At 44.1% G+C, this 20975-nt stretch overlaps 2 protein-coding genes across 4 annotated transcripts in view; one reads left to right on the top strand and one right to left on the bottom strand.

The window, feature by feature from the left end:
- LOC119171811 (ATP-binding cassette sub-family G member 1) overlaps nt 1-12275 on the top strand; it is a 30019-nt gene extending 17744 nt beyond the window's left edge. The window contains exons 6-13 of the mRNA XM_037422661.2: nt 857-980; nt 4071-4185; nt 4394-4530; nt 5402-5503; nt 7707-7875; nt 9210-9310; nt 9927-10082; nt 10729-12275. Of these exons, the coding sequence (XP_037278558.2) occupies nt 857-980; nt 4071-4185; nt 4394-4530; nt 5402-5503; nt 7707-7875; nt 9210-9310; nt 9927-10082; nt 10729-11073 (1249 nt within the window). The 3' untranslated portion in view covers nt 11074-12275. The remainder of the gene's footprint in view (nt 1-856; nt 981-4070; nt 4186-4393; nt 4531-5401; nt 5504-7706; nt 7876-9209; nt 9311-9926; nt 10083-10728) is intronic.
- LOC119171587 (ATP-binding cassette sub-family G member 1-like) overlaps nt 9554-20975 on the bottom strand; it is a 73172-nt gene continuing 61750 nt past the window's right edge. For 2 of the 3 annotated variants that reach the window (XM_075892413.1, XM_037422364.2), the window contains exons 12-13: nt 20348-20503; nt 13950-15938 (exon numbers count right to left, since the gene is read on the bottom strand). In XM_075892413.1, coding sequence (XP_075748528.1) covers nt 15594-15938; nt 20348-20503 — 501 coding nt within the window. In that variant the 3' untranslated portion in view covers nt 13950-15593. Of the gene's footprint in view, nt 10096-13949; nt 15939-20347; nt 20504-20975 lie in introns of those variants that run through there. The other variant, XM_075892414.1, reaches the window with a different exon arrangement.

Here is a 20975-nt window from a genome sequence, read left to right as displayed (position 1 = left end):
TGAGCTAAAGAAGTTCATGTGTACAACGCTCTCTCGATGAGCCCACATTTTTTTATTAGCCCCACAGCAACGAGCGCCCTCATTGCACTGTTATGACAAACTAAGTATCAAGTTGCTTTCATTGCGACAGTTTTAGCTCTCTGCGAGCTTGCTACACAATTATCAACAAATAAATTATCTTTATATATCTGAACTTCGGCAAACCCACCACGGTGGTCTTGCGGTTATGGCGCTCGGCCGCTGAACCGTAGGTCGCGGGATCGAATCCCGGCTGCGGTGACCAAATTCTCGATGGAGGCGAAAAGTCTGTGTGCTTGGCTTTGGCTGCACGTTAAATAACTCCAGATGGTGGAAATTTCTGGAGCCCTCAACTACGGCGTCGCTCATAATCACGTCCTGGTTTTGGGACATTAAACCGCAACGATTAAGTTATAACTGAACTTGGGCAAGTGCAGAATATTAAAACCACAAAAAGATATTTGTGTAAATGAGAAGCTAAGAATGTTGATGATCAATTGATGATCACCATAGAAAGTATTATTACTCAAGAAAGCGACCGAAAGTCTATGCATACATTGTCCGCCAAATCGCGCGAGTTTCCTGCAAATACGCGAAGACTTTGGCCACAGGTTCTGTTAGCGTTTCCCGTGATGGCTTTCATCTATAATAAGCATCTACAATAAAAAGAGATGATCATTATACAAGCATGTTTCGGACATATGATTCCGAATTTTCGCGGCACATCCAGGAAAAAAAAAATAGACTGCATTCAAATGAATGTTCAATGCCACAAAGTTTTGTTGCTTTTTTTGTTTTTTATCACGCCGTAATGTTCCACTCTTTCTCTTGAATGCAGTGGCCTGGACAACGTGTCTAGTCTAATGTGCATACAGATACTCAAGCGGATAGCCTCCATGGGGCATACGGTTGTTTGCTCCATACACGCCCCCAGTGCAAAGATATTCTCTCATTTCGACATGGTAAGAATATTAACACCCTGTCCACGTCCTACGCAGCCTATAGTACTTTCTGCGTTCTCCTCGATAGGGGAAAAGTAATTTGGGAAATTCGCGAGAAAGTGTCATCATAATGATGTTTATATCCTTTAGTACTGTAAGCGATGTTTGTAGAATGTGGGTAAGGTGTGTTTACTTAACCCTCAGTTACTGCCGGAGATCGAGAATTCGCGACATACCAAAAAACTACCAGCAAGTAAGTCACGAAACGCGTTCCACCTTTAATGCTGGCTGTCACTCTCGGGGCATGTAGCTTCTAGTATGAAAATTTTAGCGCTGTCTTGTCTAAGATATTTCAAGCTAGAACCATTTGTTTTGTAGCTTGTGGCGGAAAGCGCAAAGCGCGTGCAAGAGATTTCACTTCTTCGTCTTTTCTTGCCTTAATGAGCCAAGTTCTATCTTCAATTATTTTGTTTATTTGGTGTGTGCGTACTCAAGAGGCGACACACAACATGTTAGATAGTTCTGAAGAGCGTTTTTTTTTTTTTTTGCTGCAAGGCCCTCGCTTCCGTGGCATATGGAAGATTCGCGACCTACACAAAATAGCGCATTGAGGTTGCGTTTTAGATAGTTTACCGGCGGCATATTTTAAAGGTTGCTTTTGAAAGCTATAAAATGAAAACAATTTCTGTTTTTCTAGGTAGTTTCATAATTCAGACATTAATGGGTTAATCCTAGGTTATTAGGTGAGGGTGCTGGTTAATAAATACGGATGGTTGTTCAAGGTAGCCACATGGAAGTCATCGCAGTGCTCAATATAGGGCGAACACTATGAAAGTCTACGTGAAGTTCATCGAAAAATGCTAAATGTTAACTGTTTTGCAGCCGCGAAAAAATATCTTGTCTCTGGGTAGTCCAGCAAAGAGCATTTTTCGTTCCCCCCAAATTTCTTCACGCTAAGCAATAAGGTAACAATCGATAGAAAAAAGCATTGGTATTTCTAATAGTATTAATTTCAAACAACATATTTATTCTGATTATTTAAAAAAATTATCAAACGAAGAATTGCGTAAATAATTCATGAAAACATCAATGCTATAGTGTTCACAGGGGACGAAAAAAACTGAAGGGCGTGTTCTGAAGTAGGGCATATATAAGCTCTGCAAGTACAAAGGTTATTTGCATACATAAATATAAGCACTAGGGTTCCTAATGCTACCGCGCGAGGCGATTTCTCGACAACGTTAAACAAAGGTTGGCTCACTGTGCATTGAAAATGAGAAAATTTGCATTCAGGCATACTTAATTGTGTGGAGGCATATCTCTATAGTGACTTCTACGGTGAAAAACAACACAACGAACGGTGTGGCACTCAGGAGTGCTATAGCTGAAGGGCCCACCCACGCCGTTTTCGCGGAGCTGACAACTCCACCCTTCCTGCAGCTGGCGCTGAATGCTCACGCCCCAACGAAGTTTACACCTTGCAGATAAGAACGGTGAACATCGGTACGCTCGGCATATCATTACACCAACGCAGTGCAGCGATAAAATGGCTCTCTAGGAGAAAGCAAAACTAAGTGGCGGATACCTGATGTTTTTCCGGGGCAGCTTGACGCACTATCGCCACTCTTCCTGATACCTGACCAATCGAAGTCGTCCTCCGTGTCTATTCCTCTCACCGTAATCCAGAGATTGACGATCATATTGTTCTGAATCCCCGTCTAAATACTCTGATTCATAGAGAACCCACAACGACTTCGACGCCACAACTTAAACCATTGGCGCTCACATTCCCGAAAGCGAACGGGCATTAAGAATGATCCCGCGGCGCCGAAATAAAATAAAAAATCAACGTTACTAGATACTTTTTTCAGTTTGCAAACTGCGGCACCGCGAGTGTCACCCTTCCCTGTACCGGTCAAAAAGCCGCAAGCGCGCCCCCTCTCGGCGGTGCCGTCTGACAACGGCACCGACGCTGTCAGCGTTGGCGTGATCTGCATGGTGCCGGGTGTTTTTTAATGTCTTCAACTCAGTCATCGCTTTCCCTGTGAGCTACACAGCTCACATGTGTCATGTGACGTTTCTTGAATGTGAGAAAACATGCCTCGCTGCTTTGTGACTGGTTGCCGAAGTGGGTACGATTCGACGAAATACGCGGCCGAAAAGAAACATTTTTTCAAGCCTCCCGCCGAAAATTCATAGAGGAAAAGCTGCTAAAGATCACTTGTGAAACGTCCAGAGAACCTGAAGAGCAGGATGGCTTTGGAAATTTTAACCACCTGGGGTTTCTCTAACGTGCACCTGAATCGAAGTGCATAGCCCTCTAGCATTTAGACTTAATGCTGTGGCCCACTGTCAATGGGTTTTTTTTTTTACATAGGCAATCGAATTTTAAAGAACAGGAATGCAAAAGAGCTGTATGAACAGAAGTCCCGCAAGATTCGGGCATCGCGCTCACGTCTCTGCCGTGTGGCATCGCCTTAGCGGCTCAACTGGTGATTTACTTGCACACTCGTAATAACCTTCGCTCACCCTCTCGGGAAATAACTCCCATTACACAAAATTAACCGCGTAAATTCCGTTTAACATTGCGCGAAGCCTCCGTTACGATGCGGCCACCGGTCAAATGGCGTCGGAAGCGCCACCTAGAGAGCGGGAAACGAAGGGGGCCGCGTTTCGCCGCCGCATCCCGGCGGAGGTTGCAAACTGAGGCAATCTAGTAACGTTGATAATATATATATATATATATATATATATATATATATATATATATATATATATATATATATATATATATATATATATATATATATATATATATATATATATATATATATATATATATATATATATATATATATATATATATATATATATATATATATATATATATATATATATATATATGCTCTTTTACTCTCAGAAGCGCTCAGAGTGTGCCATAATTTGAAATCGAAGTCATCATTAGCATACTAACGATGGGAATATGCGTGGCCACCAAAGTGATCATTCCTCTCTATTGAGAAAAATAGCATGGTGAGGGAGGGCGTGCAGTACTTAGATAAGCAGATACACCTCCTCTCTTGTCACTGAAAGGGTAGCATTTCTTTACAGCTCTATATGGTTTCCAAAGGACGGTGCATCTATAACGGTGAAGTGGATAAACTTGTGGAATTCCTGTCGAGGCACGGACTGGAGTGCCCACAGTATCACAACCCAGCCGACTACAGTAAGTATGGCCTCAAAAAGCCCCCTGAAATATTGATGCATTGCGTATACTCAATATGAAATATTCGTTAACTCAATGAAGTGATTTCATTAATGGCACGCAACTTATCTCGCGCTTAAATTAGGCGCGTTAAGTAGTCTGAAATCAATTTTTCTGCAAGCCGTCTTGCTACACGTGGAACTGCTTATGTTCTTCATTCCGGCTACAGTTTGCGAGATAGCATCTGGAGACTACGGCGACTGCTGCGAAAGGTTGAGCCGTGAATTCGAGATCCCGGAGCCGGACAAGAACGCGGTCGTTCAAGGAACACAATCAAAGTACGGAGGAGTGACAATGACTAGTGAGGTACGTCTTTCAGGTATATTGAAAGCCCGTTGAGCTGGAATAAACAAATTTGGGTATGCTGGCTAAAAAAAAAAAAAACTAGCAGGATTCCTCACGCGCTTACCTAAGATGACTGGAAGGCGAAAACCATTTTCTTCTCATTTTCATTTGATGTGTTCTTCCTGCCCCGCCACCATACGAAAGCTTTGTGCACTTAATGTGGTTTCGCATGGCCTCCAAGATCGAAGGCGCTGGTTTTTCACCGCCTTCGTGATCGGCGCTCCGTTGAACAACTTACGCTGTGAGGGGGGGGGGGGGGGGTCTCATGTGACGTTACGCCACGCTGTGTCGCTGTGACGTTACAACGACGTACGACGCTACAAATTCGGGCGATCTGTGAGTTCGTAGTGGTTTCATATGATCGCGTGACAATAATTTTTTGCAACGCTCGTGTTGCCGACGGAAGACGCCGACACGGAATACCTGTCAATAGTGGCGTTTGAGGACGCATGTGCGGCTTTCACCTGAGTAAGTGAGGCAAAGCCGTGCTTGCTTGCGAATGAAATTTCGAAAGCTGGCACTTTTTGGCACTTAATCGGTGCGTGCTCACGAAATTTTTCAGAGTAAAAAAAAAACCGGAGGATGCTTAAACTTCTCATTTGAACAAGGAACGCTATAGCTTTTTGGGCACCGTTTGCTGCGCCTTCTCATTCACCTATCATGCTTCTTTTCTCAATGCTCACCTCAGCCACACCACCACAAAAGGAAAGTCTGTGCGTGTGACATTTGATGCCGCGAACTCTCGAATACCTGTTATGATATTAGGTTAGATGTTCAATATAATGGCATTTATCTTTCCATATATCAATTTATATTCCTTTTCATTCGGCAGCAAAAAGCTGAAGCCTACAGAATGTACACCTTCAAGGTCAACCAGTTTCACCAGTTTCGAGTCCTGCTGAAACGGTGCTGGCTTGCCGTTTACCGCAACAAGGTGTGTACTCTCCACAAGAATAACGTGCTGTCCTTGAGTAACGTTGTCTCAGTCTTTCATGTATTAAGACAGTTTCCCAACAAAGGTGATTGGTCGCATTGACATTGGAGTTGGGTAAACACCAAAACGCCAGCGGAAAAAAAAGTTCCTACGACGATTGTTTCACAAAAGTACGGATGATTCGCGGGTTACCCGATCATCTCCGAGCAAGCTCGTCCAACATAATTCCCTTTTGGATATGGCCGGCCCTTTTATCTATTATTGTCTCTTTATTTCTATTAATTGATTTCTCGTCTAACTACCTAATCACTTTTTCTTCCACTTTTTATTATCCTTCCCGTTTTTCTCTTTTTTGTCTTTCTGTTTAGAACTTGCCTCTTTTTTCTATTTTTATAAATAATCCTAATGCAGTACGCCTAGCGCACTAGTTTTTTTTAATTTTTTTTCCTATGATAAGTGATCATCATGAAGGCGCTCGAAGAAGAGATGGAAGAAGACTTGTCAGTGGCAATAGCGCACCCTTAATACGTTACATATGAAGCGTTACACCAAGTGACGATGATTGCACGCGACGACATACAACAGCCGGCCCTTTAAAAAGCTCCACATTTAATACAGGTAGTATATGATATCACATAATACCTACAACGTAGAGACCTACGTAAAAACGTTGTGTCGCTGGCGTCTACATACCACCCTTTTCGGAAGTGTCTTCGCAAGTAATTTTTATGCAGCGAACACAAAAGAAGTTTCAACCACTGTAAATGTTCCGATTATGCCCACAAGGCATGGTAAGCACAAAAAGAAACTTGCCTTCATTGCTTGAGTGTGTTTCCTTTGAAACAATTGCATGATTTCTCTTTAAAAGAATTGGTATATAACATGAAAGTGAAACACGTCTTCACAGAGGCAGATGAGTGTTTATTGTTAGTTGTTTGATCACAAGGGCGAAAGAACGAACGCTACAGCCACAAATTGTAATGTCACGCGAATAATGGCAAGCAGCTCAAAACATGCAACGCGCACCTCAAGCGGAAAGTACGTGCGATATAAGTATACACAAAACGAGTGCAGACTAACAACTATCACAGCTCGACAGTTAAAGCACACTGCTCGAACAGAAAGAAAGACGCACGAAACGAACGCACAAGCATACGCAGGACGAGCGCGAACTGTCACAATTTTACTTCTTCACGTGTGAGCTTTCTAAAACGCGGCCGCGGCAGCAAGCGAAGTGAACTTCGCGCAGCTCTAAACACTGCAACTTCAAAGCAAACTTGCGGTGTAAGCGCGTGAGGTACAAAGCACCCGAATCACGAGATAAGCGTGCGAGAACGAGGGACTACGCCTTGTGAAGACGTGCCCACATCGCAACGCGCGGGGTGATGCCCTTTAGAGCGCACCCAATGCTTACTCGACGCACATCCTTCACACCGTCTCGCTACTGATGACGAAAATACGTTGATGTTGATGACCTCTGAGAACTGCCAATAATATATGGTGTATATATTATAAATTTCTTGCTGTTAGCAAGCCGTTCAACGTACTAAAGAAGTACCCAGTGTGGCGCATTGGTTTCACGCCATGTGCTGCGGAGCGAGAGGTCGCAGGTTCTACGCCCAGTGACGGTACTTTTCTTCTCGTTTTTTCTTTGCACCTTGTTAGTATATATTTTGCAACGTCATATCCTAGACGGAAATACATTACATGGACCATAGTGGAATCGGACATGAAACACTTCCGTGTTCAAAAAAAAAAAGAGGAAATAACTCGAAATGGTTTGCACTTCGCATGGGAGTGTCTGGTATGATATGCTTCAAGTGAAACCACATTGTTAATATTGTGTTCATAAAAATGCAAATAATCTAGAGTAATTGTACTCAGCTGTCCCTATACGATGATCTCGTTGTATGTATTAGGTGATGATTAGTCGCCGTATTATGCAAGATATGCGATTCGCCAGCAACTGAGGCACATGTTGGAAACTTTTTCGGCCCCGTTTTCAAGCCAAACTTCTTTTTATAAATACCGGATGATTTTTTAGCATAGAACTTCTGGTGAATTCGCTGGTGCTTAAGACGTACCAAAATTGATTTAACTTGACTACTCAAGAACGCCAGCTGCAGTGCAGGCATTAAAATAATATATATCAGTGTCGTTTGACAAAGTGTGCGTAACACTTGCTACGGGTATACCTGTTCAGGTGGCTACTCCTCTGCGCCTCCTGGCATATGTTGGCTTCGCTGTATTCATTGTGATGCTGTTCTACGACATGGGTCGCAAGGCAACCACGGTGACCAACAATGTCACCATGTTTTTCGCCATCTCCTGCATCTGCGTCTTTCAGTCAGTACTGCCAGCTGCCATTGTATGTGAGTATCTGGAGATTTCCTTGAGCCCATGCTCAACGTCTCAGTGCAGCCACTTCATTAAAAAAATGGATTTCTTTCGCCGGTGCATTCGCGCACTTTGTGGGATCTGGGCAATGCGCAGTAACTGCAGTCGTGGGTTCATCATCGTAATCATCAGTCTAAGCATCAACAGTGATCAGCCACGTAGCTGCATGTAGAATAAATTGTAAGTGTTATATATTGAGAGACACCATGTGTTCTATTGTAAACGTGTGATGCGACGAGCAAGTGATTGTAATTGCCACGTAGCATTTGTTCTAGAGCTTACGTAGAAAATTACTTTAGCTACACAGCCAAGGACATGCAAACAAAAAATTACGGCACCTGCGCACTATAGTGGTGCAAAACCTGAATGTACAATGGAGCTCGGAGGCCTTTCTTGCTTCTTCTTATTTCTCTGTTTTTTATATTTATTCATTGTGTCTTTACTTGCATTTCTTCTTTGTTACCTCTATTTTTTATCCTTTTCTCACTCATTTTATACTTTTTTCTCGTTCATCCGTTTTCTCTTCCCTCTCTCTCTCTCTCTCTGTACTCGTTCTGTCACAAACCCGAGTTATTGCATCTCACGCCAAACAAATCGGCGCAGTGGGAGAACAGACGCTGGTGCGCACACGTTTGGGGAGATAAGCAGAACATTAAGAAGGAAATCAAAAGATTGATTGACTTGTGGCGTTTAACGTCCAAAAACCACCATATGATTATGAGAGACGCCGTACTGGAGGGCTTCGGAAATTTCGACAACCTGGGGTTTTTAACGTGCACCCAAATCTGAGCACACGGGCCTACAACATTTCCGCCTCCATCGGAAATGCAGCCGCCGCAGCCGGTGTTTGGTCCCGCGACCTGCGGGTGGGAATGAAGAGAGCGCGCACTTAACATTCTTTGAATAACCTTTTTAAATTTCCAACTATATGCATTCTCGTCCAAATTCCCCAGAGTAGTGCGGACCGTGAAGTAGAAGGAAAGACAAACAAACAAGTCGAGTTAGAAAGGTAGAAGTCATTCGGGACTATGATAGCTTTTGAGAACGAGTGATAGCATAACGAGAAGGATAGCAGCTTCACTGTAAAAAACAAAGATTTCGAGCCAGTTTCAGTCTGGAACAGAGGGTGTTTTTCTAGCCTGGGTAGGCGTCAGGAAAGTCCTAATGTTTCATGGCAGCATGTCAACCATTGAGGACGTGTGCTCGTTGATGCAAGGGCGTCTTGTTTCGAGTCGCATGGGTATTTATAGCCAGCTATAAAAACACAAACCTTTGCGACGACGTACGCTTCTTTTTCGTATTTTTACAGTCCCACTAGAAGTATTAGTCCTGGGAAGAGAACAGCGCAACTGCTGGTACAGTCTGCACGTTTACTACCTGGCAAACTATATTGCCGAGATTCCTTTCCTGGTGAGTAAGAAAATCATACTGCTGAATACTAAGGTAGCATTGAGTGTTAGTAGCATTGAACGCCAGTTGGTGAATTTCGTACTACGCCTCTCTACAGGCGTTGCGCGCTTGCAGCGTGTTCACGCTGCATACAATGTCATGCGCGACTCCTTCGGATGCATCAAAGTAATTCTATATGTACAGAATCTGTTGCTGTTTGTGCACTCTTGGTACCTGCTTTAATTATTCAATCATCATAGCGTCTAAAAGCATGACTGATATTTTAATTGTGTTACCGGTTGCATGGACAGGTTAGAACATCAGTTTGTTCGCAATTAAGAACTGTCGCTTTCAGTAAGACGCTCAACTACTGTGACAGAAATCTTGACGTGCCATTCTGTTTTGCCACACCGTGGCTATAAAGTTGCCAATGGTGAAATGAAAGGCATCTCTTGGTGAGCTTGTCTATTCTATAAAAAAAAAGAGTGAATAAAAAACAATAAAATGATGCTTGAAAAGTACTTCGCCACTTGCGATTGAGATTCAAAATAAGCGCATTTCCCGTAGCCTTTCTCGTTATCTGCACTGTGTATTTACTTTTGTGTGGCCTTTCTTTTTCAACTCTGTTCTTGCTCAGGTCTTGCCCATAGCTCTGTTGATAGGCATCGTCTATTACCCGACGGGTCAGCCCTTAGAGCTCTGGCGCGTTGCTTGCTTGCTGCTGTTCAGCGTCCAGATTTGCTCGGTGTCGCAGGCCTTGGCTCTCATCGTGTCCGCAGTCTCGAAGCTTCAGGTAAGATGACACACTGACCGAAAAAAAAAAACGTGTACATCCTGCAGATGCGACGTACGTAACACTGAAATCGCTGTAGCACAATTAAGAGTACACAAAATGTCAACAAATGGGAAATGAATGACAGGCTGTAATCTTCCTTGCTGAGCCAATCAGACGATTGCGCAAGCTACACTACATGTGCAAATAAACAAATTTACCTGTCAGTGGCCGCCTTCTTTCAAGATCCGTAGCGCAAGCGTCAGACATGACTATTACATAAAAGACACGCAAATGCAATTCGACAAGTAATGGAAGTTCTGCGTTTTAGTTATGAGCCATTATGAGGCAGGGCCAACAGAATTATGGTTATTAAGTTCGCATTCATTCACGACATCTCTTAATTTGTAAGCACCAAGTAGGCAGAGTTTCGTCTTCATGCACGTTCACTTTAATATTTATCCTATAAATCATTACGCTCACATTTATCAGATTTACGAGATCGAATTTATATAAACGCTCTACTGGTCGATAGCCGCTGTCTTTAGAATGACGTGAAGTCAGCTTCATCTAACTGAACCTATAGTGTGGCACTCTTGATGATTTGGTAAACGTCCTATCCTCTCGCAGTCAGCAAGCCCCCTCTCATTTCTCGTTCCATGAATAGACTGCAGTGTTCATGGTCCTGCCTGTGGTGTCACCGGCCTATTTCTTCTGTGGCTTCTTCGTGCCGGCACACCTCCTCAGCCCATACGTACGGTGGATGGCGGATGCGTCGTACATGAATTACGCCTTCAACGGCCTCATCCTGTCGATATACGGATACGGTCGCGAACCCCTCGAGTGCGACGAATTCATCTGCCTCTACGAAGACCCGGCGCACTTCTTGGAGCAGGTCGGCGCTGCGGACAAGGAGATACACGTGTTGAGTCTCATTTTGCTCGCGTTCGAGGCAGCAGCCAGGCTGACAGCTTTTGTCCTGCTCAAAATGAGGCTTTCCAGGAAGGAATGAATGCTAAGAAGGAGCGCTCTAGGAGTGAATGGGCTGGTTTGCGGCCAACTTCCTCGTGTATCGCACGCGTGTGCTGGGAGCGTGTGCCAATACATTATCCTAGCCATCGAGCAGGTAAAGCTGTGAAACGTGCAGGGACCCAGGAGAGCGTGCGAATAATTTTGGTTGCCTTGTGCACATGCATTGCATTGATTATGCGGTATGGATCTTTTCCAACAAGAAAAAAAAACTTAGACGGCACTTAGCCCACACTACACAGGAAAAAGCCATCAAATATAGTCAATGTCTTTGTCACACATGCTCTGTGTTCGTTAGTAGAGTGTCTCCACATTCTAAAGAACACGGTACCGGAACTTCCGGTCTTCGTCACTTGCGGGAGAGTCACGTGACGTGAACAGAATCGTCACGTAAAACGACACAGCTGCGCAACAAAATTTCATTGACAAGGTGGGTCCTGCTTGGCGTTGCATAAATATCGCTATTTCACAGTGCTTGAAAGTCACGCCTGCGCTTCATACTTCATAAATAAAAATACTATACAGGACGCTCGGTGTGAAAGGAGTGATGTACATAGCTTTGCAAAGAATGCGTTGCGAAACCGTAGAACATCACCAGCCATCACACCGTGAGAATTGCGTGACGAATGGGTGGTTTCATGTTGCCATCACAAAAGGCTCAGCCTTATTTAGTCACAGTCCCAATCAGCTACAGCCTCCACCAAGTGTGCCGCTACGCAGATATATGCATTGCCTTGAATACGCGTAGTCATGACAGCGTGGGTTCTGGGATTCTTGGTGGAACATGACGCAAGGTTAATGCGCAGAAGACGAGGACAGAGAAGAGACTTGATAGATGCAACCACTTCGTCGCACACACCGCTCGTGCATGTTCAGCCGCTTCTGTGTCCTCGTCGTCTGCGCATTTACTCTGTGGCTTAGTGAGCGCTTCACCGCCTGACAATATCGTTATTTATGGTGTAGTGGTACTTTGCAAATATACTTGCGGTTGACATTTGCGGAATCTAAAGTGGGCTATATAATGCCGTTTCTAATGCTTGTGCTAAGTTTCACATGGCCTTGGTATTTTAAGTGTGCAAGCATTTCTACACGAATTCTGATAGACAAACTGTGTATCCGCATGTCTGTTCCCCTGTCACGTAAGACGACCATCATCATGAAGAATAAAGGAATAGTAAAAAATCACGTTTCTGCATGGACTCAGTTTAAACGCAGGTCCCCGCGCATCAAAGGCAAGTGTCTCAACCTCTGGGCTACACACGCACTCAGCACTACACACGCACTTAAGGGAGAAGCTCCTAATAGTGAGGGTTAATCCCTCCTCTGTAGTAGTAGTAGTAGTAGTAGTGGTAGTGGTAGTAGTAGTAGTAGTAGTAGTAGTAGTAGTAGTAGTAGTAGTAGTATGTAGCATCTCTAGTTTATGAATTGCTCGTAGATGGCGTTGTTGTTTATGCCCTAAAAATATTGTCACTAGATGGCGTTAGTGGTTTTTGGTATAGTTGACAGACAGACAGACAGACAGACAGACAGACAGACAGACAGACAGACAGACAGACAGACAGACAGACAGACAGACAGACAGACAGACAGACACTTCGCCCAACTCATCATCAATCACTCCGTGGATATGCTGCGATTTCTTAATCTCTAATACAGCATGCAACATGCAAGGAAAAGCTAATACATATCCGTTAAGCTTCAGACCGAGTGTTCGCAACACTGTGCTACTATACGATGAAGCGCTCAAGGTTATCTGCCTCACTTAAAGTCTTTTTCAGCGTGTGATGCACGTTCCATAGCTTTCTGGAAGCCACAACACTGGGTTAGACACCCACGCTTGCAGAATGTCAATATATTTGAATCCCATAAGAATGCGCTGAGGCCGCAGAGTCAAGTGTAAGAAAAGAACACTTTCTGTGAAAGCCACGTTGAATTTGAGTAGCAGCAGAATAAAAGCCTTTTGTAAAACAAGGTGTAAAGCTGGCAATGAGTATTACACGCATAGGGCTAATTTCGATCTCTCAAAAGAAGCGATACTAAACACGCATTTCAGTGGTCGCGAGATGCACGTCCAGGACGTTAAAATCGCGAAGCCAAAATAGCGTGCTAGAAATGCCTACAACGTACGCCAAAACTCTCGGCTTACGCATTACTTCAAAAAGACCTTCAAGGGAGATCTTGTGTATATGTATTTTATCTTTCATCGACTACTCGTGTTTTTAATTGTGAAACAATAACTTAAATTCTTTTTGATCGTTGTTTATGGCGTTAAATTCGGTATTCTTTCATACGCACGCTGCTGTGCTTCAGGAGGCAGTAGAAAAAGCACTGCACAGCCATTTTTTAATGACGACTCGCTCGCTGGATTCCGTGGCAACCGGTTGTGCCCTCTCGATCTCCGACGACAGAGCAGCTCTGACCGACTGGGTTGGTCCTACGCCACCTCCTGCCGCCGGTCCCCGACGACGACGACAGCGTAGCTCTGGCCGACTGGATTAGCCCTGCGCCATCTCGTGTCGCCGATAAGAGCTCTCTCCAGTGGTGCCCCGTCCTCAGACTCCTGCAACTGTGTCTATCTTTCCTGTCTTCTCCTCACTTCCGTCGCTCGTTGTCCCTGCACCTCGCTCCCTCCTTCCCCCCTCTCCACCTATCTATCTTTTAATCCTACCCTTTATTTCTTTCTCCACCCCCATTCCTCGTGAGCTACTGTTGAGGTGTCCTCCCCCTGAGAGACAGTTACGGGGCTCACTTTTCTCTTTTCTTTTTAAAATCACCCCCGCCCCTTTTTTTTAATGACGTTTGTGAATAGGGTATGAGTATCATCTTGGTTTTTATGTTTGTAAATAATAAAGGCCGAAATTTTTAGTGCAGCACTTAATCATGATAATTTATTCATTCCTAGGTAGTCGATGGTAAATGCACGGCAGTAACAACAGACACCAGACCTCATTAACAAATTGTTTCTGGTTGTTAGCAGCAGCCGTTGATGATCATGGTCATCCGCTGCTCAGTGCTGTGCATACGCTCAACTCCTTTGTCTTGTCCAGCCGTCGCCGCAGTTTGGTGACCCTCTAGGCCACATAACGTTGTTGAGCCATTTAAGCGGGTACGCGGCGTCAGTACCGTCTCACTGTGTGTCCGATTTGGCCGAATTTTCAGGTACCTACGGCAATTTTCGAGGAGCCAACGAAAGGTGAATAATTGTAAGAAGCCCCCTTGAAGGCTGCTTCACCTCTCGTCCTGCTTGCTCCTTTGTTGATTGATATGTGAGGTTGAAGGTCCCAAAACCACCATATGATTATGAGAGATGCCGCCTCCTTGCTCCTTTGTGATCAACGTGACATTAGCGCTGCTTGGGAACAGCAATAACCCTTCTCCCCGGGCTACTTAATTTTCTTCTCTGACCCTGTCACACCGAGATTAACTTTACTGCTCGCCTATCGTTCCTTGATAAATAAACAAAACCTTTTCTTATGAAAATTTGTAGAACATTGAAAAGTTACTTTGAACGAAAAAGAAAAAAGCAAGTGATTGTTCTACACTCGCCTTTTTTTGCATCGTAAGATTGGCATCACAAAAGTGGAAAAAATAATCAAAATGGTTAATCTCTTCATTGTTACACCTATGCCCAGTATAAAGAAACTGGAGATGTTTGACTGTCTCGGAATAACTGGCATGCTGCTTCCGGTGTGTTGTGGTAGCTACGAAATACACACTGGTAACGTGCGTATAAACACAGACCTGCCAAGTGTTAAAGAGACGTTCCTTTGTTTTGTTTTGCGTTCTTTGTGATACGCTACTGCTGCCGCTAATGTAACATTCTCTAAACTTTTATTTGTCTGGCAGTTTAAATTGCGACATTGGCTCTAAACCTTTTCAACACAGTTAATTACAAAGTTTGTCTCTTCCAACTCGCATCAAAAGACTGACAACTTACTGCACTTCATACTACAGAACATACCTACGAAATGTGAGGAACAATAAGTTACATGTTTTAATAGGTACTATTTCTCAAGCATCTGAACACTGGGAACCTTAGTCTATTTGTACAAAAACTCATTTGAATCGATTCTCCCAAGGCATTATCTACGGAATGAAATAAAATGATCGCGTGAAAGACTATTTGCAGGCACGTTGCTTGAATGACCAAGAGCTTGTCGCTGACGTCACTGGCAGCGAGTGTCCTCGAAGGCCAAGTCACATTACCCCTGACCTTATTACTCTCGTATCTACCCTAGCCGTTTCCATCGCTTCACCAAGAGCGTGGTCCAATGCTGCCGCCAAAAACGCGCCCATAGTCAGCAGCGCCGTAACAAGCCGACTACATTGACTAGTGTGCCACGGAGTAGCACCATTGCACATTGCCGGGACAGTTTAAGTGAGAAAGTTGTTTTTTTGTCCTTTCCAGCCACAAAATAAATAAATACTGGAGATTCGAATATGTCAAGTCCTTTCACGGTTTGCCCATATTTGACGACCAGTGCCCACTAAAACAGTATTCCATCAACTCTTTCTCGAAAGCCTGAACCTGAGTAGAAAGAATCCGATAATGCGAATCACAACTTCCATAGCGAGGAGGATGAGGTAGAACTCGTGGATCGTCCGGTCTGCCACTCCGGCGCTCTGGAGAAGCTCGGCCGGGTCCTCGTACACGCATATGAAGTCACTGCACGGAAACTTGGCGCGGCCGTAGCCGTAGGCCGAGAGCAGAAGGCCGTTGTAAGCGTGGTTGACGAACGACACCTCTGTGAGCCAGCCCACGTAGGGAGTAAGCATCTGACGAGGCGCGAAAGCGCTGCAGAACATGAACGCGGGTGACACGATGGGAAACGCCACTGTTGCCGCAGACTGCGGAGGAAAGGGGGGGGGGAGATAAAACGAAGACAAAAAACACAGGATGAGTACATGTTAGTTCACTGCAGTAGGTATGTGTGTAAATTTAAAAGTAGATTAAGCTTTACTGTTAAAAAACACCAAAGAGAAATATGTTTCTCCCATTTAGTACATTTCGCCTTCGCATTATTATTATTATTATTATTATTATTATTATTATTAGTAGTAGTAGTAGTAGTAGTAGTAGTAGTAGTAGTAGTAGTAGTAGTAGTAGTAGTAGTAGTAGTAGTAGTAGTAGTAGTAGTAGTAGTAGTAGTAGTAGTAGTAGTAGTATGTTCGTATACACATAAGATGCAAGGACACAGGAAATACGGTGGGAACAGGTTGACAACTGCCACCGACAGGGCCGCAATGCCTGCCTGTTCCTTCGGGAAGGGAAGAAAGAGCAAAGGAAGGCAGGACGAAAGAAAAAAAAAAGAAAAGAGGAAATAAAACAAATAAAACAAAAGAGCACACGTAAACACAAATAAGTCGTCACTTGGGAAAGATATCTATAAACGCGAGGCCAAGTCGGGTTTCCTTAAGAAAGTTAGCAGGGCTCGATGGGTCTGGTCACAGGTATATAGCATGCATCTTCCTGGCAAAAGGTAATCGTCAAGGGCCGCGCATCTAAGTCCAATAAGTCCACGTTCATTCGTGAGCAGTGCTGGCTGCTCTGCAAACGTAGGACACTAAAATTATGCGGTATATTGGCTCATCACGGGAGCCACACGACGAACATAATGGACTGTCCGCACGTCCTAGACCATATAATTGTTGGGCCACTGATACAGAGCGAACTCTTAGCGTATACAACAGGCCTCTGTGACGACGAGTCAATTCACGAATACGAGGAGGGAACAATCTGCTTTCGACACGCTGAATACACGTTTGTCGCGATAAGACAGAAAAGGGGAAAACATGCAGAACGAAAATACTGCTGTAGCAACGCCACCTAAAAATTCCAGTGACAAATGCTATAGGATGTCATAAATAGCCTATATACTTGGGATTTCGTAGCTATTAATCGAAACAAGTGAGGCCCGTCGTCCTCTGCAGCCATAGAGAAAGAAACAAGCTATGCTGCGGCGGCCACAAGTTTCAAGAGAATTTCATTGAGCCAATGTTCACAAAATACGAACAACAAAATACCTGACATCGAGCACGGAGTTTTCAGAATATCATTTAAAAATGAAACTGACACCTTGATTTTATTCTACATAAAAAAAAAGCTTCAGGGTTCTTAGAGAACAGTTTCATCAACCTGAACCGATTTATTGTTTCAGCTCAGTGTCTTTAAATTCTTACAAGGAAGCCGCAACGTATATATATGTCGGGATAAGCAAGGTGCGTCAATTTTTGATGTCTTAATTTTTACGGTAAAGCATGGGGAGTATCTATAAGCAATTGGCTAGTAATTATGATGCGTTTTTTTATATGGCATGCGGTCAACATAGCGCCCGAGCTAGTTTGTCATTTCTTTAGGTTGCGTCGAGTGCTGCGGGTGCACAATTTTCGTAATAATTGAACTTTTATACTAGGTCATTAAGCACGTCAGTTAAATTACTCCTTATTGTAGCTTAGTAGTTAAGGAGTCGCGCTGCTAACATTGAGGCCACCCGTTCGACTCCGCCTTACAGCACCCGCATCTCGATGGTAGCCCAATGCAAAGAACACACGTGTGCATAATTGTTATGTGCCCGTTAAGAAACTCCATGTTATCCGGGTTAATCCTGTCTACCCCATGACGGCGTTCCTCGTAAAAATACCGCTCTTTTAGTATGTCCTTACGTGCAGTGCCTGTGCACAGAGAGAGAGAGAGATAAAGATGCAAGAAAAGGCAGGGAGGTTAACCAGACGCACATCCGGTTTGCTACCCTGCACTGGGGAAGGGATAAAGGGGAGAAAAGGGGATTTTATTCCCTTCTTTGTGCCTGTGCACAGAGAAGGGAATAAAATAAGGGAGATCCAACACCACGCAAAAATGTTGGTTCGAAGAGTACTCGAACTGTCAACAATTTCATGACGATTGCAGGGCCATGTGATGTCGGTGGCACAACAAAACCCTCTGTCGCTGCATACATTGTAGTCGGCATAGTTTTACAAATTGTTGAGCGTAAAAAACAAACTTTTCTGCTTTACTGTGAAGAAAATTGTACATGTACAGGAAGAAGGGGAAAAAAGCAAAGCTCTCACTTCTATTAGCATTGAAATTCAGCCCCGTCTTCGAGCGCATTTCGTTCTGCAACGCTTATCTTCCGCAGCCGTTCTTCTGTTTTTTTTTTTAGCAGTGCGCTTGGAAGCAGAAAGGTGCGGCTGTTAAAATAGTCACGCTTCCATTTTATTACACCTCAGTTTTTTTTTTAACTTCCAAACCACGAAACTCATAACTGAGATTGTTTCATCTAGCGGGAAAATGGAGCATTCAGGAATGCACCAAGTCGAAGCCCTTGTATACTCTAATGGTCTGATATGTTCCACCCCGTGACAGTCATTCAAATCTTGCCGCTGTGCACTTCTATATGCATAAATTATTTGTTCTCCGTCATGATAAGACCTTTCTCTCAGTTTTTGCACATTTGTGTCGTATTATCTCGTAATAATTCCGGCGAATACTTATTTTTCATACCTAATCGTTCAAACCTCGCCCCTGAAAAAAAATCCACGGAGTTGTTTAGAATATTGTTAACGGTACTTGAAGGCGCAAGCCTAAGCGCCGATTCATAAAAGAAGTACACTCAAATTTTGCGCCCGCAATAATGGCAGGATAAATTCCCATGACCATGCGTATATCTGCAAAATATCAACAGCCAACACAAGTTCGAAGGTATACTTTAACGAGATGGCGTTAAAGAACTCGTTTAGCATGAATTCTGGCGTCGGCATCGGCGTCATTGGTTGTGAGAGAAAAATAATCTTTTCGTGACATAAAAATTCAGAAAAAAAATAAATAATTCATTTTATTTGTGAGGTTTGAACCTTGGTCGTTTGCTTGGCAATCAAGCGGGCGTTCTATAACAAAGCCACACTTATGCTTGTGAATAAAGTGAAAATAACTTCCTCTGCTTGGAAATGAAGTGAAAGTAACTTTAACGCTTTACCAAACACACGCGTCCTGCATACATGCTTCACAATACAGCATGAACTATTGCAATGATCATGCGTGATACAGGCGTACATTGCCATCAGGCGTCCGAAGTTGGGATTGCCATAATGACATCAACGTTTAAAGCCAGTCACCCACTTTGAAAGGCACACACGCTACTGCACCCTTAAGGCTACGTATACTGAATGCATAACAAGTACGAAAATATTTCGTACACTAAGTGTTTAAAAAACGCACTATAGCAACCTAATATCGCCGTCGGTTTAATTATTAAAGGCGGATCTTAAGGGTCCCCCAATTTTTACGTCAATCTCGAAGTTTGCGTGCGTGATCGAGCGAAGTGATCAACGGTGACCCCCCTATGTCCCTCACGTCACGACGCTGCATGCAGTCCATCCAACAAGTTATGATGAGGACGTATATAGACGCAATTCTTATTTTTGTCGCGTTTTCTCCAGCGTACTACTGGGCGGCTGCCGGAGAGTGCATCGCCGAGGCTCACGCTTTGTATTTTTCGTGTTTGGCGACACTATTGTTCTATTTCCTGTGCGATGGAAGTGCGATGGAATCGCGTGGAAGTGCGTCACACTTCTGCATACTGTGTGAGATCGAGCGTTGCACATGCCAGACGGCGATAGATGCACCCGGCGGCTAGCAATTTTCGGAGCTCTCTCAAACCGAAACTCATATTGGTCGGTAATGAGGAGCCTGTAATTAATTGTAACCTGTCGTGCGCTGCAGCAAACGATGTGTCGTGTTATGACTAACAAGCTTCTTCGGACGCACTGCAGCGAGAAAACGCGAGGCCGGAACTTTTGTATCAGTACCTCTTTAAAACCACTAGGTGTGGGTATACAGCCATCAAACCCGACACCCTGCAAATGGCCGTCTGCATGCACATAGCCTTCATGATTTTTTTTGTTGTTGTTGCTGTTGCCGCTTCGAGTGCATTTCGTTCCGCAAAGCTGTGGTTTTTTTTCTAATTTATTTTTTATCTCTCTATTTCTATCCTCTTTTCGACCCTTTTCCCCACCCCCGTACAGGGTAGCAAACCAGTTCGTCTAGGTTAACCTCCCTGTCTCTTCCTTTTATTTATTTCTCTCTTGTTGCTGTTAATGCAGAGGCCATAACCACCACCACCTCCTGCCAAGTTTTCTTCGATTCTTACGACGACGCCATCACGTGACTGAGATGTTCAGTTATGCCAGACGTCGAATTTTTCGCCCGAGCCAGACAGGGATTTTTACCCTAACAAGTGTAACCGCGTAGAGGCACTTACCTGCGCAGTGCAGAGCGCTGACGTGGCGAGCGCAATGGCTTGTGAAACGCCGCACAGCTGTATGGTGAATAGTAGCATTGCGGCAAAGCGCCAGAGCTCCTGCGGTTGCGCCGTCGGGTAATAGATGGCACCCATGTACAGCGTAATTGGAAGAACCTGCAGCCACCGCACCAGGAACCTCTTTGGAAACTTGAGAAAATCTATGCAAACTTCATTTTGAGAAACTTAAGAAAATGAAAACAATTCTTACCAGTCCCACCGTGGCAGGAGCCCATTGCGTACTAGTCGCGTCTCTTAATAATTAAAAGCTTCGCCAGCCATACACCCAGTGCGTGAGTTGAAGAAAAGGGCTTTACGTTCAAAAACAGACGGGTAGGAATGCCTGATGGGTGGTATTTTGGCAGAGCGGTGATACCGAGACACTGAAGATATGACGGGGACATACGTTCTAGTTCCTTTTCTCTACAGGATAGGAGCGAGAGAAAAGCTAAGATCCTGCCATTTTAGTCAGTTGAGTTGTGACTTTCGCAAAAATATCTGATATAACTAACTCAAGGCTGGTAATAGGCTTCGTAAACTCGTGGATTGCATTTTGCGTAGAAAAAAAAAAACACGGACAACAAGGAAG

The sequence above is a fragment of the Rhipicephalus microplus genome, chromosome 4 (genome assembly GCF_043290135.1).
Source record: "Rhipicephalus microplus isolate Deutch F79 chromosome 4, USDA_Rmic, whole genome shotgun sequence".
NCBI lineage: Eukaryota > Metazoa > Arthropoda > Arachnida > Ixodida > Ixodidae > Rhipicephalus > Rhipicephalus microplus.
The sequence above is the reverse complement of the archived record's forward strand: the minus strand, read 5'-3'. Positions and strand labels throughout refer to the sequence as shown.